The 22574-nt window shown below is 39.2% G+C and overlaps 2 protein-coding genes across 2 annotated transcripts in view; both read left to right on the top strand.

Moving 5' to 3' along the window:
• The window catches only part of egfra (epidermal growth factor receptor a (erythroblastic leukemia viral (v-erb-b) oncogene homolog, avian)), a 41146-nt gene extending 38049 nt beyond the window's left edge, over positions 1 to 3097 (top strand). The window contains exons 27-28 of the mRNA XM_079650208.1: positions 61 to 154; positions 1164 to 3097. Coding sequence (XP_079506334.1) covers positions 61 to 154; positions 1164 to 1507 — 438 coding nt within the window. The 3' untranslated portion in view covers positions 1508 to 3097. The remainder of the gene's footprint in view (positions 1 to 60; positions 155 to 1163) is intronic.
• A 2030-nt stretch (positions 3098 to 5127) lies between these two features.
• npc1 (Niemann-Pick disease, type C1) lies at positions 5128 to 22566 on the top strand. Its single transcript, XM_079649200.1, is given in 26 exon segments — positions 5128 to 5289; positions 7459 to 7587; positions 7725 to 7831; positions 8218 to 8363; positions 9727 to 9894; positions 10027 to 10276; positions 10420 to 10502; positions 11005 to 11375; positions 11567 to 11793; positions 12150 to 12250; positions 12770 to 12872; positions 12984 to 13173; positions 13367 to 13549; positions 14387 to 14501; positions 14684 to 14811; positions 16137 to 16271; positions 16385 to 16474; positions 16731 to 16921; positions 17109 to 17224; positions 17701 to 17830; positions 18002 to 18187; positions 19062 to 19293; positions 21382 to 21495; positions 21781 to 21823; positions 21826 to 21942; positions 22228 to 22566. Coding segments are annotated over 26 exon segments (3816 nt in total). The 5' UTR covers positions 5128 to 5211; the 3' UTR covers positions 22311 to 22566.
• The last annotated feature ends 8 nt before the right edge of the window (positions 22567 to 22574 follow it).

The following is a 22574-nucleotide window of genomic DNA, read 5'->3' as shown; positions in this document are numbered from 1 at the left end:
ATTATTTCCTTTTTGAGTTTTATGCACCACAGCCCTAAAAATGTCCTTCGTTTGTTGTAGAATGGATTCCCGAGCAGAGATGGCAGCATGGTCCTCCGATATATTCCTGACCCCACAGACAAACTTTTAGATGATGCCTTCCTACCATCTCCAGGCAAGTATCCTCTAACTTCAAAACGCTTCAGTGGCATCACTATTTGATGTATGTAAAGTGAATCTCAGTGAGAAAGTGGGCCATCTAGTGGACAAGGTGCTGTACTTATTGCACCGAAAACTTCTTTAGTATTGGTGGATGCAGTTGAGGGATGAAATGAATAGTGGCAGAATTAAGGCTGTACTCTTGACCATAACAACATATATTATCATCTATATATTAGCAACAGTACCACCTTATTTATATTTTTCTAAATTCCATACAGGTTGTTTTTTTGTCTCGTTGAGAGCACTGGCATTAGTCAGCAACCTTTTAGTACACACAAGCTTTGCAATTCTCATTGTTCTTTTGATGTCATCAGAATGTACTTCTTGGTTAAACATAGCTCATAAATGCAATGCTTTTCGACAGCACTAAACTTCCTTGAATGAACCATTTTTTGACTTTTCAGAACCTATGCTTCTCAAAAATGTATTGTACCCTCATATAAGTAAAGCAAATATACTTCTCACTGTGATAAGCTGGTTGCCTATAGCATGTTTAAAGTATTTTGTAAACCTGGTACTTAAATGTTTTTAGTATTGCCCTTCAATTGCAAGAGCCATATTTCTAAGAGATTCTTCAAAATGCAGACAAGAGGCATAGACATACCTATTTAATAGTTATAGCCCTTGTAATAATGAAGCTTAACAATCACATGATGCTGCATTTCCCATAATGTGTCTTAATAGGCATTCACTTGTTTTAAAAGTCATGCCCATATATTACACAGAATACATTATATAAATGTTTTGACAGTTTCTGTCTGAAAGTTTGGAAATCAATCTGCAAACTTTTTGGTTTAACAATGATCCACAGTGATTTAATGACTTGCAGTTAATGGTCTGAAACATACCACCATTATGTTCTGTTCATTTAATAAATGACCTGCTATTTTCTATATAAGCTGTGTGTACACTTAATGAGAACCTATCAAGTGTTGTTGCTAATGTCACTGACTTTCTTACAGAATACATGAACCAGAACGGAGTCTCTGATGTGATGAATCCCATCTACCAGCACCCGGGTCCTCCTCGCACCATGCTGCCCACCATCTCCTCAGACGACACAGAGTCAGATTACCTGAACTGCTTTAAAAACGAGGCAACTGGACCCGAGTATCTGAACGAAATCCCGCTCCAAGCCACCCAACCACTCCACTCGAATGGCACGGTCCACAGCGTTCAGAAATACCAGCCACAGAATAGCATGGACAACCCGGATTATCAATACGATTTCACTCCCGCCTTCAAGACCCACGCCAACGGACACATCCCAGCGGCGGAGAATGCAGAGTATCTGGGCCCAGACTGAGGTCTTATTGGATACAGACAATAAGTTTCCTGTTCCATTAAGGAAAGGCATTAATGTCTTGGATGGGAAAACATAGCTAAGTGGTACCATCAATTATCATTTATGTTAAGTGACACTTGGCTGAGCTTTCCGTGTTGTTTGCATGCAGCCACACAAAGCCCCTCTCGTTTCAAAGAGTTGTTCTTACTACAAAGGACTTTTTCTTGATGAAAATGGCACTCGTACAGGACTCAGTTAACCTGAGAGTTGCTGGAAAAAAAGCGCTTCGTTCATCTGTTGTAACCCCTGTCAGAAAGTAAAAATCGCGTTGGAATGTTATGCACCAAATGCTGCAAGTGATCCTAATGTGTCAGTGGAGGCAGAAGCTCTATTGCAAACAACAGCAACTGGCAGCTCAACCCCAAAAAAACCTAAGGTACATGTGTTGCAGAAACATTGGTTGTATACGCAAGGGACACAGTGGTGCGCTCACTTGACACTGAAGTGAAGGCTTAGAGCGTTTCTCTGGGGCGACGGTAAGACGATTAAAGGGTTTTAAGAGTAAAATGCTGGCTGGACTGTTGGGGACCTCGGAGGCCTGACGATACTCATCCTGAGGGATGAGTCAACGAGGAAACAAAATGTTGCAATGTACAGAATGTATAGTCAGTTTAAATGGGAAACTGGTGAAAAGTTTAAATATGTTACTTTTATGGTCTAAGACAGTTCTGTATGAACTTAAAATGGGTTGCTTCCTCATTTAGATGGAAACAAAAGACTGCGTGATATCACACAAACTATAAAAAGAATGTAACGGTAAATAGCAATTGCTATTGTTGTATTTACACATCTGTGTTTACAGTAGCTGTTGGAAATTAGCAGGACCTCTGTGGCATGGGCCATATTTATGTGAACCCAAAAAGTGAAAATCTGAGCTTTTTATCAGTATCGCACTTTAGTGTGTGTGCTTGTAAAATGTTTTACTTGGGAAGCTACAGTAAAAAGTAAAGGAAATAAAACCACCTCTGTTTAAATGCATATCAATAGTTGTACTTTGTGTATGTTATATTTGTCCACTTGTTTGAAAAATGCTGTTAGGACTGTCTTAGTCATGTCAGTAATGTGTTTAAATTTTAGATTAGAAGTGTTTCCCTGTAAACGTGAGTTGTTTTACAGACTATGAATAGTTTCATGTCTGGTCAGAAACAGATATTTGTTCTGATGGATCTGTTTTATTACCTGGAGACTTGTATTTGTTTGAATTTCTTTTTTTAACAAAAGTGTATACAGTTGTTTCACGCCGGGTGTTGACACCATATCTATGAATTTGCTCTTAGCTTTTAAGTCTTTTAGTCTTGCAAGAGCATTACATTTGCAAATATTCTTCCTAGTTTTAAAGGAAAATATTATTGTAGCAACATGAAAGCCTACTTTTGCAGATTTTACACAGGTACATGTACAGAAAACAGAGATTATACTGTAATATACCCCAAAATAGTCACCTATAATTTATACACAGGGTTGTCACATCATACATGAATATGCACTTATTCCTGAATTGTGATCATATCATTCAAAGGTGAACATGAATAAATCTTTTTTCTATGGAAATACCATTTGTCTGTTTTCTTTTCCCATAGCTTTAAAAAGTATAGGGTGTGATACAGGAAGAGGGACTTGTGATCCCATTGATTTATCTACTTAGTATTTTTATCTTGATTCCTGCAGAACTTCAAGTAGCAATTTGATGAAACACTCTTGGCAGATAATAAGCATCTTTTTCCAATAAACAGATTGAAGGTGGTGTTTGCATTGATGTTGTTTATTCTCCTCAAATATGGTAATGCCTGCAGTGTTTAAGACTGAAGAAACTACAATAAATTAAAATGTTGACCTGAGTGGAAATTAGTAGATTAATCAATTTGATTCATTTATTATAATGAGTTAAGAGCTCAGGATTTCTGAAAAAAAATGTTTTAACTTTAGAGTTAAAGATGATAAAATCGAGTACGGGGTTAGAAATTGGCTTTTTAAGTTTATATTTTAGTTTTGCCAGTTTTAGCGATGTTTGATTTGGTTTCAAATCCTAAATATTTCTTAACCCTTAGATGCACGAGTGACTTGTTTGATAGTCCTATACCCCCCACCCTAACCTTCCCTTATATTGTAAAGTGATTTTGAGTCCTTGAAAAGCCCTATAAAAATATAATGTATTATTATTATTATACTGACAGGTATCAGATCTTGCTGTGTAAAGTAATCTTCCTGACAGGTGTCACTTGTGATCTAGTCTGTGTGGTCTACAGTGAATGTATTCCTGACAGCCACGGGTGATAAGAACCAAAGGTTCCCAGAGGATTCCTTAGAAAATGCATGCAGGTCATTTTTGACCCACTTACATGTATGGAAGCTTGGGGTAGTAATACAAAAACTACAATTTCTTAAAATGTAAATTTAAAATGTGAATGGCATGATATCCAAAACATGTTTTTTGAGGAATAGCTGGAATATGAAATGATAAAAAAATGTAATTACAAAAATACTTCAAGAAAACTACCTCACCGGGTCCAAAAAGACCCACTTATGGAAGCTTGGGGTAGTAATACAAAAACTACAATTTCTTAAAATGTATAACATTTAAATTTGAAATTTGAATGGCATGATATCCAAAACATGTTTTTTGAGGAATAGCTGGAATATGAAATTTAAAAAAAATGTAACTACAAAGATACTTCAAAAAAACCACCTCACCGGGTCAAAAAAGACCCCCTTATGCATCTAAGGGTTAACAACATCTATTATGTTTGATTAAATAAGCACAAATTAAAGTGAGGGGGGAAATTCACAGTAAAAAGAGCGCATATCAAACTTGTTGTTTTATGTATTTTTTTATTTCATATTAAGATTTGGATATCATGGTTTTTTTTGTATTATTATTATCAATAATTTAATTAACAATGATAATAATTTGTCTTTCTTTCTTAAATGCAAAAAAAGATTGTTGTTACTTTTGTTTTACATGGAAGTACTCTGTAATGTTCATTCATGCATTGACATAAACTGCCTTATTTAATTAAAGAAAAGTCTATCATGCATACCTTTAAGGCAAAGGCAATACTACTTCAGGATGAAGATCCCTAATTGAGTCATTTGTTTTAATTTGTGTACATTGAAGTTTGCATGTAAGCATTGTCTTCAACAATTGTTCGTTCAATGACAAAGTATGATTTTAGTGTATCTCAAAATGTAAACTTTAATATCAATTGTACACTTCTAATAATCTTTGTATTACTAATTGGTCTTGACATTTTGAGAATTATGTAATTTGTATTTATATTTTTTCTGATTGGAAATACTTTAGATATCCAATTTGTTATCTTCATAAACCATGTCCGTACTTTGTGGTTTCTCCTGCAGTGTTCAAACATGCTGTACTTGTTACATACTACACCCAAGTAAATGATAATACAATAAAATACAATATTGTGAAATAAAATAAATAAAATAAAATAAAATTGAATAAAATAAATGTGTAATAACAATTTAAATAAATTAAATACAAATAAATGAACAGTTGTAGTGCGTACTAGGCATCGCTAGGTGGCAGCACTGAGGCAACAGTTTGTCTCCGCCCCGAGCAAATAATCCGACGTAGAAGAAACATCAACAAGAATGCGAAACTTCATGCGGACTGTCACTTCGAATCGGTCGTCTCAGTAAGAGGGATGGGAGTCCTACCAGGGAGAAGCCCTTTATCTTTGCTTTTCTTCATTATTCTCTTGTTGGAGGGACATTTTCGATGGGTAAGTGAAACCTAACGCCCGATTTCTTGTGACTAAAAACATGACTCAGCTCGGTCGTTGCTACGCTGTTGTTTATCTGAGGCGGCTAACGAAACTAGGACGTTTAGCTATTTAAGATTTCTACTCTTGCTTTTATCCCAGTGCAAAAATAGCGTTAGTCGCTCATTGGCTTAACAGTAAACACAACATAATGGCTACCAACATTGCTAGTTGCAAACTACACAACACGACACAATGATCACATAACATGTTCGATTTGACATGTCTCACAGAAGGGTACAGGTTGTATCTTTGACTGAGCCGGTGTCGAAATAAGTTTCCTGCTCACCATCATGCCTTAACAGATTTAAAATACCCCCTAATTTGCATAACTATTCAAACAAAGCTTAGGTTAGTGTGTTCATGACGGTTAATGTTGTAATTACCCAAATATGTTAATGTTAATACCTCACAAAACAAGTCATTCAGCATGTAGACCTTAGGTGGCTTGAATGCTAGGTGCAGCTAGCTACATACATTTAAATATCCATGTTTGGATATGTAATATCTTTGTTATGCAATAAATTGGAGTTCAGATAATGTAATCATAGTGACAAGACATAGGAAACTTGAGTGTTTGTTTGTTTGAGCAGCAGTGTTCAAGGGTAATATTAATTACTAAGAGAGTAAGAATACATACAAGGCTAAATGAGCAAGTAGTACATGGACATTACAAAAGGAAAGACAGGAAACATTTAAAACAGATTATTGATATAAAGGTGTAATAAACAAAGTCCACTGTTCCAGATGCTCTGATGTAGTTTAATGATGAGTAATCTTTTTTTACACAGACACCATCAATTATATATCAAGTCGATTTAGAACAAAGATGTTATTTCACAACAAACGAGACAGGAACGGATCTATTCCTCTGATTTGATTGAATCAGATGTAGATACTCACTCATCAATAGTGTCTCCCTTGCATTGTTAGCATTCCTATTCATGTGGTAATTTGGTCAGCCCACTACAAAGCATAACCACTTCGAAACTGTGCTAAAACAATACATCAGAATCTGATTGATCATTGCTGTTTCAGTGCAAATGTCTGCAACCTCCTGGTTAAAGAAGTATGATGTGGTACGACTATTGTAAAACTATTGACTGTTGGGAGACTGCAGATAAGCAGAAAGGGATTTCTTTAAAAGGTGTGTGTGCTAGTTCCTTTAGTTGGGTTGGGTAGGGGGTGGTACATAATATTTCTGTTATGTATACAAACCACTTTAAACAAATATTGCAGTTTCTGATCCTTGCCCAATAAATCCACCTTTCTTACAATTAGTCCTAAGCAAGTTGACTTTGGACAAAATGTTATTATTGTACTGGCTTACTCTGCATCTTTTTGAAACACTAGCTGAAGCAATAATGACACACGAAAGCTGTCCTTGAACTATTCTCACAAGAAGCAGTAGGACGGTGGGTAAGACTGTGCTTACTCATAAAAAAGTTTGTAGAGTAAGTGAATTAACTTCCCCTCCCAACAAAGAACACGTGAGAGCCCACATGCTGAATAAACACACAACGGACAACTTTGACTGCAAAAGCTATATTGTTTTATACATTTACTTGTAATTCTATGTTATTGTATTTTTTCTACCATATATTCAAAGGAAATTTTTCAAGTGCTCATATTGAACTTTTCGTTGTAGGCAGCGGCTGTTATGTTGCAGTTATCTTTATTTGCTTGAAACATTTTTGCAGAAGTGAAATTACTATTTCCAGACATTCAAAGCACGAGATATTAGAAACAAAGGAAATGAGGCATGCCTAGAGGTTTTCTGTGGTTATACATATATATATAAAACCTCGAGGTAAATAGGTAGAGCTTCAACATGAGATCAGAGTTGTCCTTTTTAGCATCCAAAACCATGTCGCATGTCACATGGCCTTTTGTGGCATTTTTGAGGAACTATTGGTCTGTTTGGACTCTCTGTTTTCATTTGTTGGCATGACCTTGTACTTGTCCTTAATAGATACGAATAGAAGCAGGCTCCTATCATTAAAAACGACATCATATTTAACAGACTCTGGAAAAAAAAAGAAGAATATTGATTGGATGCGAATAGACTAATATGTTTTTGCTCTAACACTTCACAAATCATCACTGTTTCTTTTGTTGTCTTCCTGCCAGGTTGAGGCCCAGCACTGTGTGTGGTATGGCGAGTGCGGGGAGTCCGAAAAGGTGCCCGGAAAGAAATACAACTGCAACTACACCGGTCCTCCCAAACCACTGCAGCACGAGGGTTACGAACTTCTCACGGTAAATACAGTGTCATTATGCTGTTATTGATCACAAGTGATGTTCAAAGTGCTCTTGTGTGACATTATTTTGCACTGTGTAAAAACGATGCTCAAGTGCATCAAAGTGACCTCATTCCTTTTTGTGTTTACTCACAGGAGCTTTGTCCTGGATATGACTATGACAACCGAAGCCTCTGCTGTGATATGAACCAGCTGAACACTCTCAAAGGAAGTCTCCAGCTGCCCCTTCAGTTCCTGTCTCGGTATGCGCTGTGCTTATAACATTAACTAATGATGCACATGACTTTCTTGGAAGGGCAGTATCATTCCCTTCCTGAAAACAAAGAGTAATCTGCTCTTTTGACAGCATGTGCAGCTTAAATGTCATATACGGTTATTCGAACATGCAAGACTTTGCTTTCCATGTTTCAAATAATGTGTTTAAGACAGACTGGCTCCCAGGCCAAATGAATATGATTTGATTAGGTTGGCATATTTTCTTATCTTTGTAATCTTTAATTACTTCACTGCATACTGTATTGCCTTGTTTTTGCCATGAAACTATTTTATTATTCTTAATGTCCTGCACACACTCCTTTTCTTCATGTGGTTCCCTTCTTCCTCTCACACTCACTTTGTCTTTGTGCAGTTGTCCCGCCTGTTTCTTCAACCTGATGAACCTCTTCTGTGAGCTGACATGCAGCCCTCACCAGAGTCAGTTCATGAACGCCACCAAGATCGAAAAAAGCAACGTGGTGGAAGTGCAGTACTACATTGGACAGACATTTGCTAATTGTGAGTTCACAGCCAAATGTTGAAGTAGATATGAAAAGCAACTTCACCTTCATTATTTCATGTCACATCTGCTGAGTGTACTTTTTCCAGTTCCCTACTCAAACATGCAGTCATGGTAACCTAATACAGTAGGGGACTAACCGTTGTAATGAGTCATTTTGGTCAAATAAAATAGGGAATGAACCATTTACAGTGATGCAAATTAGTCGCTTTTCGGCGCCTCCACGCTGCTTTAGGTGACTTGTGTAATTCGTGGAGAACCGAAGAGTTTTCGTTTGGGGGGGGGGGGGGTCCGTCAGTCCGTTAGTCCGTCCGTTAGTCCGTCCGACTGACGGACAACTTTTCACTTCAAAAAAGAAGAAGAAATCTATATCGCAAAATAATTAAACAAGCGAGTGCCTGTTTTTCCTGGCCAAGGACAGGTTCCTTGAACGAATTTAAAGAGCTTTTCTACAACCAGGTGGAAGAGAGCTCTCTCCTGAGAGGCTCAAATAACCTCAGCTCAGTGAGGTTAAGGCACACCTTGATATGATCATTATGGTTATTAATGAGACGAAATGAAAAACAGGTATAAAATACTATATGACAGTAACAAAAACGTTGTTAAAAATAACAAGAATAGAGTTTGAAAGGGGAGTGATTTGTAAAATATCCAAAAAGAAGAATCTGCTTCCAGTTCTGTTTCAAATGGGTGTTGAGAGATGTATCCATAGATCTCCTCATGTTGCTCTGAAAGTGCACCAGATTGATGCTTTTAACTTCAATATTTTAAAAAAAATCTTCCCAGGGGAGCATGCCCCCGGACCCCCCTAGAGGAGGTTAGGTCCCCCCCACTTAAATCATGTTCACATGGATACTAAATACATTTGCACACCTTGTGTCCATATCTTTCTGTTTTGGTGATCATGCCACACCGTGCACATGCATGCATGCGCGAGTCATGGCAAGATATCTGGATTAAGAGGTTGCTGTTTCTTTGCACAGCATGAAAGAAAGGCCAAATTAATTGGCTGTGATTTTATTTTTTTTAAGCAGAGGTTGAGTTCAATAATTTGTACGGCCCTCGGAGGATGTTGTAAAAATTGAAAGGAAAAAGGTTCCCCACCACTGCTGTAAATAATAATAAAAACCCTTGATTTATAACTTAACATCTCTGTCTCCTATTGATCTGAGTATATTATAAAGAACAGCCAGTTAATTGAAGCATTATAGCACAGGCCTTTGTCAGATGGTATATTACGCTGTTTTTTTCCTGCTTCGAATAGTTCTCTCTTTTTTCACCATACCTGTGTTTGCATCACTGCATTTAACCTTTGGAAAATCTTGAGCCTCGCCCTAAAATGATCAAATTGAACTTTTCCAGCCATGTACAATGCCTGTAAGGACGTCCAGGCACCATCCAGCAACGTGAAGGCCTTATCACTGCTGTGTGGGAAGGACGCAAAGGACTGCAATGCTACCAACTGGATCCAGTATATGTTTGATATCAACAATGGACAGACTCCCTTTCCTATCCTCCCAATATTCACAGGTAAGTCATTCATGTGTGTTTCTTTTATAGTTCATGATCCCGCTGTAGAAAAAAATACACCGACTGTTTCTTTTCAGCAAGTTAAAAAAGATGTTTACCTGATGCTTTTTCTACGATTGTTTTTGGCTCTAGACGCCCCTGTGTCCGCTTATACTCCCATGACCAACAAGACGTTCGCCTGCACAGAGGGCCTGGATGACGGGTCGGGCCCCTGCTCCTGTCAGGACTGCACAAACGCTTGTGGGCCCAGACCTGTTCCTCCCCCCCTCCCCCCTCCCTGGCTGATCCTTGGTATGGACGCTATGACCGTCATCATGTGGATCTCATACATGGCCTTCCTGCTTATCTTTATTGGAGCTGTAATAGGAGCCTGGTGTTACCGGTAAAGGACATTGTTTTGTTTTGGCTTTCAGATTCATGTGTCATACCTGCAAACCCTTATCCACTGTGAAAAGAACATATTGTTTTGAATGCTTGCTTTAGAAGCTTGTATCAAATTGGCTTATGTTTTTTTTATTCATGCAGGAAAAGAACTGTCCTTTCTGAATACGGCCCCATATTGGACAGCAATAACCCTTTGTCTCTCAACGGGGACAATCCTGAACAAGGTATTGTGATGCTTCAAACAAGTGAACAGTTTTCTATTCTTTCTGATTATTGTGCCCTTATTTTATTCCTCTTTAGGTGTAATGCATGTAATCACATTATTAAAGGGGCTCTATTATGCTAATTTCCAGGTTCATATTTGTATTTTATTCCTCAACTCTGCTTTAATATTCAAACTGGTCTTTATTGTTCTCATACTGCCTGTGCTGCAGCACCTCTTTTCACCCTCTGTCTGAAACCAAGTCTGCTCTGATTGGTTAACTGGCTGGCTCTGTTGTGATTGATCAACTGCTTAGAGATGACCCGCCCCTTAACCTATCATGTACAATGTGTTGGACTGCTAGCCAATAGAAGGGCAAGTGTTACATAGTGATCTATGTTACAGAAGTACACAAAGGAGTCCAATGGAGGCATTTCAGACAGGGGGGGGGGGGGGGGGGAAACCCTAACAAGCAAAGTAGGGCCTCTTTAAATAAGACATTTCTCTGTCTCCTCTCCTCTTAGTAAATGCATCATGCTGTGAAACCTTGGGTGAACGCTTCGAGAACTCTCTGCGGACCCTCTTCACCTCCTGGGGCTCCTTCTGCGTGCGGTACCCCTCTGTGGTCATTGTGGGGAGCCTGATACTAGTGGTGGCCTCTTCTGGGGGCCTGATCTACATGCGCATCACCACAGACCCCGTGGAGCTGTGGTCGTCTCCGAGCAGCCAGGCCCGGCAGGAGAAGGACTACTTCGACAGCCACTTCGGACCCTTTTTCCGAACAGCGCAGCTCATCATAACCACTCCAATCGTCGACCCTTTTCTCTACTCTCCATACTTTGGAGGATCTGATGTCCCATTCGGAGCCATCCTGCGTAAAGACATCCTGCACCAGGTTGGTTTGTGTGAGAAATTATTTAAAAAGAGGAAATTAGCTATATTTGTTTATTCAAACCGCTGTGTTTTTGTATAAAGAAGCTTTGTTCCTGTCGCCAGGTTATAGTTACTTTGCATGAGAAGAGCAGCTGCACTTCTGAAACTGCGGTTTATTTAATCCTCTTTTTTTGACTTCTTTCTTTTTTCCAGGTGCTGGATCTGCAGCTCCAGATAGAAGACATCGTAGCCACATACGAGGGCCAAGACGTGACTTTAAAGGACATCTGCTTGGCTCCGCTGGCTCCGTACAATAACAACTGCACCATCTTGAGTGTCCTCAACTACTTCCAGAACAGCCATGAAGTGCTGGACCACCTCAAAGGAGACGACTTCTTTGTCTATGCTGACTTTCACAGCCACTTCCTCTACTGTGTCAGGTGATTTATTTTTTGCTGGTTCACACAATATTTTCCAGATAAGCTGGCACTTGTCTTAAATAAGTCTTATTTTCCAGCAGAAATGTGTCGAAGTTAAGGAAACGTTGATCTCGTAGAAAGGTTATTTTGAACCTCTTTGTTGAAGCTGAACACCTGCAGCTCACAAACCAATGTTCCAGACTCTTGCATCTGCATTTTCTAAGAACTGTCGTTGTGTGTTTTATTTAAATAGTCCAATCAGACTTCCTCATTCTTTGTCACACTGCTGTTCCTTATCTGTCTTAAATGCACAAAAATAAGATGAGGTAACGGCACATGTTCCAGTCTATTAACTCTGTTCCTCTTTTCCTCCTCAGTGCACCAGCATCCCTCAACGACACCACTCTCCTCCACGACCCGTGTTTAGGAACCTACGGTGGGCCCATCTTCCCTTGGCTGGCCCTTGGGGGTTACGATGGTGAGCTAGACTAACACTGTTAGAGGGCGGAAAACGGAAGCCATTTTACAACTTCTCAGTAGATGGTTATATTGCACTAAGAAAAAAGAAATCTGTGCACGTTGTGTCACTAAATTTCTTGGTGTGAATCCAAAATGTTATCCGTAACACTTGATATTGGGCTCTTTGCAAATGGTGCAGTGTTGCCATTGCCATTATTTGCAGCCCAAATGTTATTGCTGTCACCTTAGTATTTATAATAAGCCCTATAATACATTCTAAGGAGTTTCTGCAGCAGACATGCAAGATGTTTGCAATAAATGTAATCAAGAACAAATATAATTTCCACTTCCTCTAACTATCATGAGAGCTGCCAAAAACCTTTATTTGTTATTTCTATTGTATCTGGGCTGTTGTTGTCTCGTTACCAAAAGGAATGCTTAACTTTAACTGCCACTTCAATACACTTTACACATTTGGTTGACAACTGAGGATTTTTAAAGTGACGTTACAATGAATGTCTTTTTTCCTGCATAACAGAAACCAACTACAACAACGCCACTGCTCTCGTGATCACCTTCCCCCTCAACAACTACCTGAATGACACAGTGAGGACGGGCAAAGCTCGGGCATGGGAGAAAGAGTGAGACAACTACTTATAAAACTCATAAAAAAAAAAAAAATGTCTTCCCGTGTTAATGTTGTTCCTTGCAACGCATTTACTCAATGTAATTATTGTATGTGTGCTTTTCAGGTTCATCGATCTCATGAAGAACTTTAAAAATCCCAACCTCACCATAGCCTTCAGTGCTGAGAGGAGTATTGAAGACGAGATAAACAGAGAAAGCAACAGTGACATCAGCACCATAGTAGTCAGCTATGCCAGTATGTTCATCTACATCTCCCTGGCCCTGGGGCACATCCAGAGCATTAGGAGAGTGATGGTAAGCGCCCAATCTCACACCTATTCCAATGAATCACCGCAGTCGTAAAACATATGTCGTGCTTTTGTGACGCAAGAACTTTGATTGAACAGAACTAGTCAAACGCGTTTGACGACTTCCTGCTACTCTAACCTAAAAGGGAGCAGCTAGAGAGAAGAACATAACCTAATCCTCCATCTTTCCCCCTGCTCAGGTGGACTCTAAGATTTCTCTGGGTATCTCGGGGATCCTGATTGTGCTCAGCTCTGTGTCCTCCTCACTGGGGCTCTTCAGCTATTTCGGCATCCCCCTCACCCTCATTGTGATCGAGGTCATTCCTTTCCTGGTGCTGGCTGTTGGAGTGGACAACATCTTTATTATAGTGCAGACATATCAGGTAACCACCTCCCACCCAAATCCAGTCAAATGTTACACAATGACCCAGTGACAGAGAGTGTATTGCTTATGCTCATCTTATGTAACCCCTTAAAGGTCACCTATTTTCTACATCAACATGTGTCCCCTCTGTGGAAAGAGAGTCTGAAAGTTTCAGGAAAAAAAGATTCGCTCACTTTTTGTCCTGATCCATTTATAATAAAACATGTCAAAAAAAAAAAAAAAAAGATTAGCTTTACTCATATTTACTTTTTAATATTTACTTGCACTATATTTGTCTGTTTTTCTGTATTATTGTGTTGCACCGTTGGAGAAGCCTGTGACCTAAGATTTTCAGCTACATAAATAACTCTGTAGCTATGTTCGTATGACAAATAAAGAACCTTGAACCTTCAGCTGATCAGATCTTGGCCACTTTATGATGTCATAATGATGTTTTGGCTTGTGTAACCATTAGCCAATCATCAACAAAGGTAACCCCCCCCCCCTTATCCCCTGAATCTCCTCCTAGAGCACCATTGTGTTCTTTTTAACCAAATCTCTCTTAGAGGGGCGTGGGGAGGGGCTCCTTATTTTCATCTAAAGTAACAGTCAGAGAATCAGCCCTTTTGAAACAGGGCTGAAACAGAGGGGATTATGGGTAATGCTACAATGATCTGTTTGGTGTTTGGAGCCAAACACTTCAGAGACATGTTTTGAATATATCTGAGACCTATGATATGTTGATGAAAAACAATATAATAGGGGACCTTTAAAAAAAATAAAAATATTGAAATGACCCTTTTGTTGGCAATAGAACCTGTTGAACCTTCTAAAAGTGATTTGTATTTCTAAACAGAGGGATGAGCGGATGCCTCATGAGGAACTCCACCAGCAGATCGGTCGTATCCTTGGAGACGTAGCCCCCAGCATGCTCCTCTCCTCCTTCTCAGAGACAGTGGCCTTTTTCTTGGGTAAAATATACTTTTAAATACACTCTATAGTACACAGACCATTTTTATTAAAAGCATTCTAAATGATCATGTGCAACAGGAAATCGAAAGAAAATAGTGACGCAGTACTGAAAGTGTAATATGCGCCACGTTTCCTGTTGAGTCACATGCTGATTTAAACTGTTGACTTTCTTCTTCTGCAGGCGCCCTGTCCAGCATGCCTGCAGTGAGGACTTTCTCCATGTTTGCTGGCTTGGCTGTTTTTATTGATTTCCTGTTGCAGATCAGCTGCTTCGTCAGTTTGCTGGGCCTGGACGCCAGGAGACAGGAGGTGAGTCTGGAGGAAGTGGTTCTAGAGGAGGGGTCACACGTGCAGAGTGGGAAGTTTACCAGAGAGGGGTCTCCTGCTGATTAACAGCTCTTATTTAATATACAATGCTAATAATGCTAATGCCAGCAAATACAATGGCGGCCCAAGTTTTACGGGGCGTGGTTTGCAGTTCGCCCAGCCAATCAGAAATTGGAACTTTTTTCTCCCCAGAAAAGTACCACCTAGTAGTATGACTACGTTTTCATCAGTTGTGGAAATTAATAGTACATTTACATTTAAGTATGTTATTACAATTTTGAGGTAGCTTATCTGAGTTTTATGCTACTTTAAACTTCCACGTCACTGCATTTTAGTAGCCAATATTGCCCTTTTTACTCCACTATAATTATTTGAAAATGTTAGTCATTATTTACTTTATATATTTAGATTATTAGCTAACACAAAATAATAATGTATTTATAGCTAATGAAATATCATATAATTATAGGTTAAGTTATATAATAACCAGCGGCAGTATACAAAGTAATTTAAGATTAGCTAAATCTTAAAAAGCTGTGATGAACACACATCAATAACATAACAACATGTCATAGATATATTTCTGCACATAGGCCCTTACGCATAACAGGTATTTTTACTTTTGGTACTCATACATTTATTTTGATGCCAATAAAAGTGTACTTTTACTTAAAGGTGAGGTAGGTAAGTTGAGAAACCGGCTCTAGATACACTTGTTGTTATATTCCATGGAATGCTCTTAACATCCTGATAGCAATGAATATCTGAAGTGCTTTGACATAACAAAAATGTCATCTGTGGAAGCCGTAGAACTGTAAGCAGCACGACCAATCATTTGAGCCGGCCCGGCTAAAATAACTGGATGGCCTACCTGCCTGTCATCCTTCCATCTGTGCACAAACTTATCTCGTGCCCTCATTGGTCATGTGCGCGTTCGTGTGTGTTGGAGGAGGGGCTCTGTAAGGAAGTGGCAGATTTGTTCCAGCTGTGTATTTTCAAATTCTAGCGCACTTGAGCTTGTTTCTCCAAAATGACCTACCCCACCTTTAAGTCAGGTTTTTTTATAATGATTAAAATGCAGTTATTTTACAATTTAAGTATTGCTACTTTTACTTAACTAAAAGATGTATGTATTTCTTGCATCATACCTCTCTCTGCAGTAGCTAACTTATCTGATGACTCTTCTTATCTGTAGAACTGTCATTAATCAGTGACACATCCAAACTGATTCAACACACTATTGAACCTTTAAATTAGTTGGAGTTAGTGGCACTTATTAAAACGCTGTGCTGTCTTTGTGTTAAAAGGCGAATCGACTCGACATTTTTTGCTGCGTGAAGCTGCCGGAGGGACAGCAAGCAAAGACGGACAGCTACCTCTTCAGATTCTTCAAGAAAATCTTTGCTCCATTCATCCTCAAAGAGTGGCTGCGCCCGATCATAGTAAGTACCACAGTGACACTTTGTAATATTCTAACATGTAACTGTTGTTTAGTTTGAGTCATTATCTATTTGATGATTTGATGTTGCTTATAAAATGTGTTTCTTTGTTTTAGGTGGCAGTGTTTGTGGGAATGCTCTCCTTCAGTGTTGCTGTGGTGAATAAAGTAGAGCTCGGACTGGACCAGAAGCTCTCCATGCCTGACGTAAGTGTGACGGAAATATGTTCAGTGATTGCTCGGGCACATTACTTGAATTATTTTTTCTTTATAGATGTCGTGGATAAAGTAGAATGGTTTTACTTTGAAGTGTGTAAACTGTTTCCTGTCCTGTCAGTCATCCACAAAGCTAGAGTAGCAACACATTGTTACCACAGTCTTCCCCATACAACATGAATACAAGTCTTGGTTTGCAGTCCTGTACCTGTGGAGGTTTATTCTCATTATCTATCTCTCCATATAGGACTCTTATGTGATGGACTACTTCAAGAACCTCAGCATGTATCTGCACACGGGAGCTCCGGTGTACTTCGTGGTAGAGGACGGCCTGAACTACAGCAGTCGAGAGGGGCAGAACGCCGTGTGTGGGGGGGTCGGCTGCAGAAACGACTCTCTCGTCCAGCAGGTCTACTCCGCCTCGCTCATCAGCAACTAGTAAGTCCGAGCTATTACATCAAAGACACGAGACGCAAAGGCTATTTAAGATAAAATGAGGAAATGTTGGAGAACCTGTTTCACAAGATTTAATCACATTAAATGTCTTCAAGGCAGCAGAACCTCAGATCAGGTGAAGGTCAGCCTGTAAGCTCTATTCAGCTTCAATTTTCCTTTTTGCTTCCAGCACAACCATTGCCTTCACTCCGTCCTCTTGGATCGATGATTACTTCGACTGGGTGAAGCCGCAGTCCACCTGCTGTCGATTCTACAACTCCAGCGGGGATTTCTGCAATGCCTCTGGTACATTTTTATTCAATGCCATCATGACTAAAAACTGTCTCGTGATGTGTCGTTTTTGTACAAGTTATTAAACGTTTTTCATCCATAACATGCAGCAAAATAAATATTTGTTAGGATAATGCATTATAGCAGAAACAAACACATGCTGTATTGTTAAAACTCTACGTGTAACTTCACATGTAATTCAAAGTAAAATATGGATATAGATTAAAATGCAGTAAATACTCAAAGTAACAACAGCTATAGTTTTTCAGCATTCAACCCGACATCTATAATAACCTATAATTCCCATTTACTGCTGATTCTTAGACTCAGTATTCAAAGTGGTTTTTGTTTATTTTTTGTGTCAAACCTTAACATGCAACTGTAGTTTACTACTTTGTTTTCAGTTCATGCCTTTGTCTCAACACACATTTATACATTCTCCATTCTCGTTGGTTAGATGTATAAATATATTCCTGCTTGTTGTGTTCCAGTGGTTAACCCCTCGTGTGTTCACTGCCGGCCCATGACTCCCGACGGAAAGCAGAGGCCAGAAGGAAAGGACTTCATGCAGTTTCTGCCCATGTTTCTGTCAGACAATCCAAACATCAAGTGTGGAAAAGGGTAATTTGATAGCTCAGCTGGATTCATTTATTGGAATTGTTTTATTGAAAACACATGACAAGTCATTGGATACTTTCAAATGAACTTTGGTTTCCACACAGTATAACAGTTTCAGTGTGGTTGCTAATGTTCCCCTCTTCTATCTCTCACAATGTGTCAATGCTCTTCCAGAGGCCATGCAGCCTACGGCTCAGCAGTGGACCTGTACCCCGACCACACCGGGGTGGGGGCCAATTACTTCATGACGTACCACACCATCCTGAAGGAGTCCCCAGACTACATAGAAGCTTTAAAAATGGCCCGAATACTGGCTGCTAACATCAGTCAAGCCATGGACCACAAAGTGTTTGCCTACAGGTAAATCCTGTTGTACTAGATGTAGTGCTCTCACCTTTACTGTTAAATAATAGCATTAATTCTATAATAATACTTTTTTTTTTTTACCAATATATATTTTTTTCAGTTTGAGCCACTGTTCTAGGTTTTTATGTTTAAGTTTTCTATGATGAAATACTTGTAGCTGCACGTTTGCTTGTTTTGAAGTCAATGTTCAAGGGTAATTGAGTGGGGGGGGGGCGGTTGTTAGGTAGGTCATAGATAAGCAAACAGCAAGAAAACATAAATGGCCATATAGCTCAATGTTTACCTTGAATTTATCTTCCTTCTGAACTTCGGATATGGAGGTTGAACCGATTTTCCAAGAAACTAGTTTATTGTTTTGTTGTCTATCAAATTGTTAGAATTAGTTGGCTTTAAAGTCTCTTTTGCAATGAATGCCAGGAAAATTGATTCAATGAACATAACAATAGGAATAGAAAATGATTCCAATAGCTATTACAGACTTGCCACATGCTGTTTTTTCAAAAGGCAACAGTTGTCAGTGTTCTTTGAGGGAGGGGTTCCCAAAGTGGGGGTCGCGAGATGATCACAAAATAAAAATGAAAAATAAATTAAAAAATTGATTACCGGTAAAACATTTTATAATTTTTTTTAAAATTATTATTATTAATAATAACGTTAGCATAGACATTTTTTTCTTTGACAATCCACTAGCGCAGTGTTTCTCAACTTTTTCTTTTTTTCTGAAATTAATTCACTACCAACCCCCCCCCCCCCTCGTCGACAGGTGGTCGCCAGTCTCTGGCACTGTTATTTTGGGGGTCGCGGGCTGAAAAGTTTGGGAACCCCTGCTTTAAGGCGCTGTACACTAAGATATTTTCTTCTTTTGCAGCGTCTTCTACGTGTTTTACGAGCAGTACCTCACCATTGCGTATGACACCGCTCTGAACCTGAGCGTGTCGCTGGCGTCCATCTTTGTGGTGAGCACGGTGTTGCTGGGCTTCGAGCTGTGGTCGGCGGTGATCGTCTGCATCACCATCGCCATGATCCTGGTCAACATGTTCGGGGTCATGTGGCTGTGGGGCATCAGCCTCAACGCAATATCCCTGGTGAACCTGGTCATGGTGAGAAGCAACTGGAAACACTTCACATTCACACTTACACAACAACTGAATAATATCAATAACAACACAATACAGCATTTGTTTTGAATGAATCAAGAACTACAACTTGTACATTGAAACAGAATGACTTTTTGTAGTTTTATCCATTATTTCTGTCAGGTATAACACCATTTTACTTGTCAATGTACGTGTTTGCTCTGGTACACGGCAGCATCACTAACATATTTTAGCATTGCTACCAAAACTAATTATTGGAATGTGAAAAAAAAGGTTAATGTTACCGTTATGTTAATTATATTTAGCTAATAAACTTAAATTAGCTTTATTATTATAGTCTTGTATGCACTTTAGGGCATTAGACAATTTCAGTTTTATTAAAACATATTTCATTAAAAGAAGTTCATTATGAAATCTGTAAAGGCAAGATTAATCCGTTTTTAATAATACAACTCCAATGTATATTAAGTAATATATATTTAAAGATTGTAGCTTTCTTAACTCCCCATAAGTAAAAGGTAACTGCTTTTTCACAATCATGACTGATATATAAACCACCAATCACCACGCTTGGCATATTGTTATATCTGTGTATTAGAACAGTGGTTCTCAAACTCTTTTCAATAATGTGCCCCCTTTGAAAAAAGATTCAGCCAAGTACCCCCTGATCAGCGCAAAAACTATTTGTTAGGGAAACAAAGCCTATATAAAGAGGTACAGTACAGCGCTGCATCATCAGTGTCTGATTTATTAAAACAGCCTTGTAACTGAGAAACACTTAAATGCTACATTTCAAATGTTTACAATCCATCACAAAATTCATGGCCAACCAATTTTAACTTCATGCAATAACACTAAGACGACATTAGTTGCATTGAACTGATCTTTTTAATAAGTTGTATTTACAATGTAGTGAGAAACATGGGCTTGTGCTTCACTGAGGATCTTTGTCATTCTTACAGGGAGGCTAACTGCAGTTATTACACTTCGTGTTTTGAAATATGTGTAACTCTATTAATATAAAACCCACACTGCTCAAACTTCGTTACTTTTCCTAAAATTTGTATATTTATTTATTTTGGGGCTATGGGAATGAAGAGAAAAAAAAATATGAGCATTTTATGAGCATGGGATTTTGACCCCTCATATAAACATATATGCATAATGCTGCGCTATACTTTGGGGCCACACGCCGTTGTCAAGCAACGCTTATTGTTTAGGTCCTTTTGAAAAGCAGGCAGTCATATCATTAACTAGAACTAGCTAGATCTGATAGATTTGGACATAAATGCGAGTGAAGTATAACCGGACTCGAGAGAGAGATCAGAGATCAGATCAGCTGCTGCTGACGGAGAACATGCAGCTCTGCATGATCACAGCTCCCCAGCTGTGACGGATCGTTGAGCCGAGCAAAATAGACTTAGAGTTAGACCTAACACACTTACCTAGTTTATCTACTCTGGAACTAGCTAAACTAGTTATAAATATATTTATTCTTTACTGTCGGGTCACTTATTACAGGTTCAGCGAGCTGCACGAGACTGACATGCTGTCAGGAGAGGGAGAGGAAAAGAGAGCACCCCGTTTATTTTTCCCATTTTATTATCCAGAATTAGTGTAAACTTTTGAATAAAGTAGTTAATCTACTATTAGTAGTTTGCGTGAATGCATTAATTATGTTTTTTTTTTTCATTAACATAAAATAAATCTCACGTACCCCCTGCAGTACTCCAACGTACCCCTAGGGGTCCGCGTACCCCCATTTGGGAACCACTGTATTAGAAGACTAGCTGATCAGTGTAAGAGTGACAGCTGGTGCATGGCTGCGTTTTGAATGGTGGTCTTCACAGACTGCTCCTTTAAACTGCTGACGATCTGTCTGCTCCTCTGACCCCTCGGTTCACCCTGAGGGAACTTGTTCTAGTAATGTCCCCGCGCCCCTAGATATCACCACTTATGTTGGCAAACAAGATGCTGTCATAACATCAGAAGGCTTTTTTTTCTCTTACTGTTAACCCATTCATACACATTTAAGAATATTCACTTCTTTCTGTTGTTCAATGCTGAGTTGTTTCCTGTCCTCTGTTGCAGTGCTGTGGGATCTCGGTGGAGTTCTGCAGTCATATTGTGCGAGCGTTCTCCATCAGTGTGAAGAAGAACAGAGTGGAGCGGGCCGAGGAGGCGCTGGCTCACATGGGCAGCTCGGTAAGTCTCACTTTGACTCTTAAAACCCATGAGAGGAAGCTTTTTCAACATTTAATAAGTGTGAATGTGGATGTAAAAGGATTCCTGCACGCTAGTAGAGTGGATATCCTCCATGTGTTCTGAGGAAAACCTTCTTTATATACAGCATCTGTTGTAACTGAACATTTTTTTTATTTTATTTTTTACATAAGGGTTAGCTGTATATAATGTTGGATCTCTGTATTATTACTGATTTCGGTCATCATCACATGGTGTGACATTAAATGATATGTTTCCTTTTTGCAGGTCTTCAGTGGGATCACATTAACAAAGTTTGGAGGAATCATAATCCTGCTCTTTCAAAGTCACAGATCTTCCAGGTCTTCTACTTCAGGATGTACTTGGCCATCGTGTTGCTAGGGGCGACGCACGGCCTAATCTTCCTCCCTGTACTGCTCAGTTATATCGGTCAGTAATCCACACATTGACATTTAAAAAAAGGGTATAAAAATAGAGACTTAGACATACTTTATTGTCATTTCAACAAGACACAGAGTGTACTATTAAAACGAAATTTCGTTGTACTGGCTTACAGGAACAGGACAATATAAAAACTTGCTAAAATTGTACATATAAATAAATAATAGTGACGTGGTGCTGATCAAATTAAAGATAAAGTGTGCGTTTAAAATATAAAGACTTACTATACTTCATTTTGAATGAAATGTAAAATGTGGTGATTTGTTTCCACAGGTCCTTCAGTGAACAAAGCCAAGGTGTTAGCTGCTAACAGCCGCTACGCTGGAACAGAAAGGGAGCGCCTCCTCAACTACTAACAGGCCGTTTGGGACAATGAATAATGAACAATGAACTGTTTGACTGTGTGGGCGTGAGCGCGAGGCGTTTCTGAGATAACTGACACACTCATCATCTTTGCACTACTATGCACGGACTGAACTCAGGAATATTCTTGGGGATAGGGAATGCCATAGGCCTCGTCCAAATGTATTGATTTTCCTCAGAAGACTTTGGACCCCCCCCCCCCCATTCCCTCTCCCCACACTACAGGACAAGCCCGGCTTCAGCCTTTGAAGCACGCG

Source organism: Notothenia rossii (genome assembly GCF_949606895.1).
Source record: "Notothenia rossii genome assembly, chromosome: 9".
Lineage (NCBI taxonomy): Eukaryota > Metazoa > Chordata > Actinopteri > Perciformes > Nototheniidae > Notothenia > Notothenia rossii.
The sequence above is the reverse complement of the archived record's forward strand: the minus strand, read 5'-3'. Positions and strand labels throughout refer to the sequence as shown.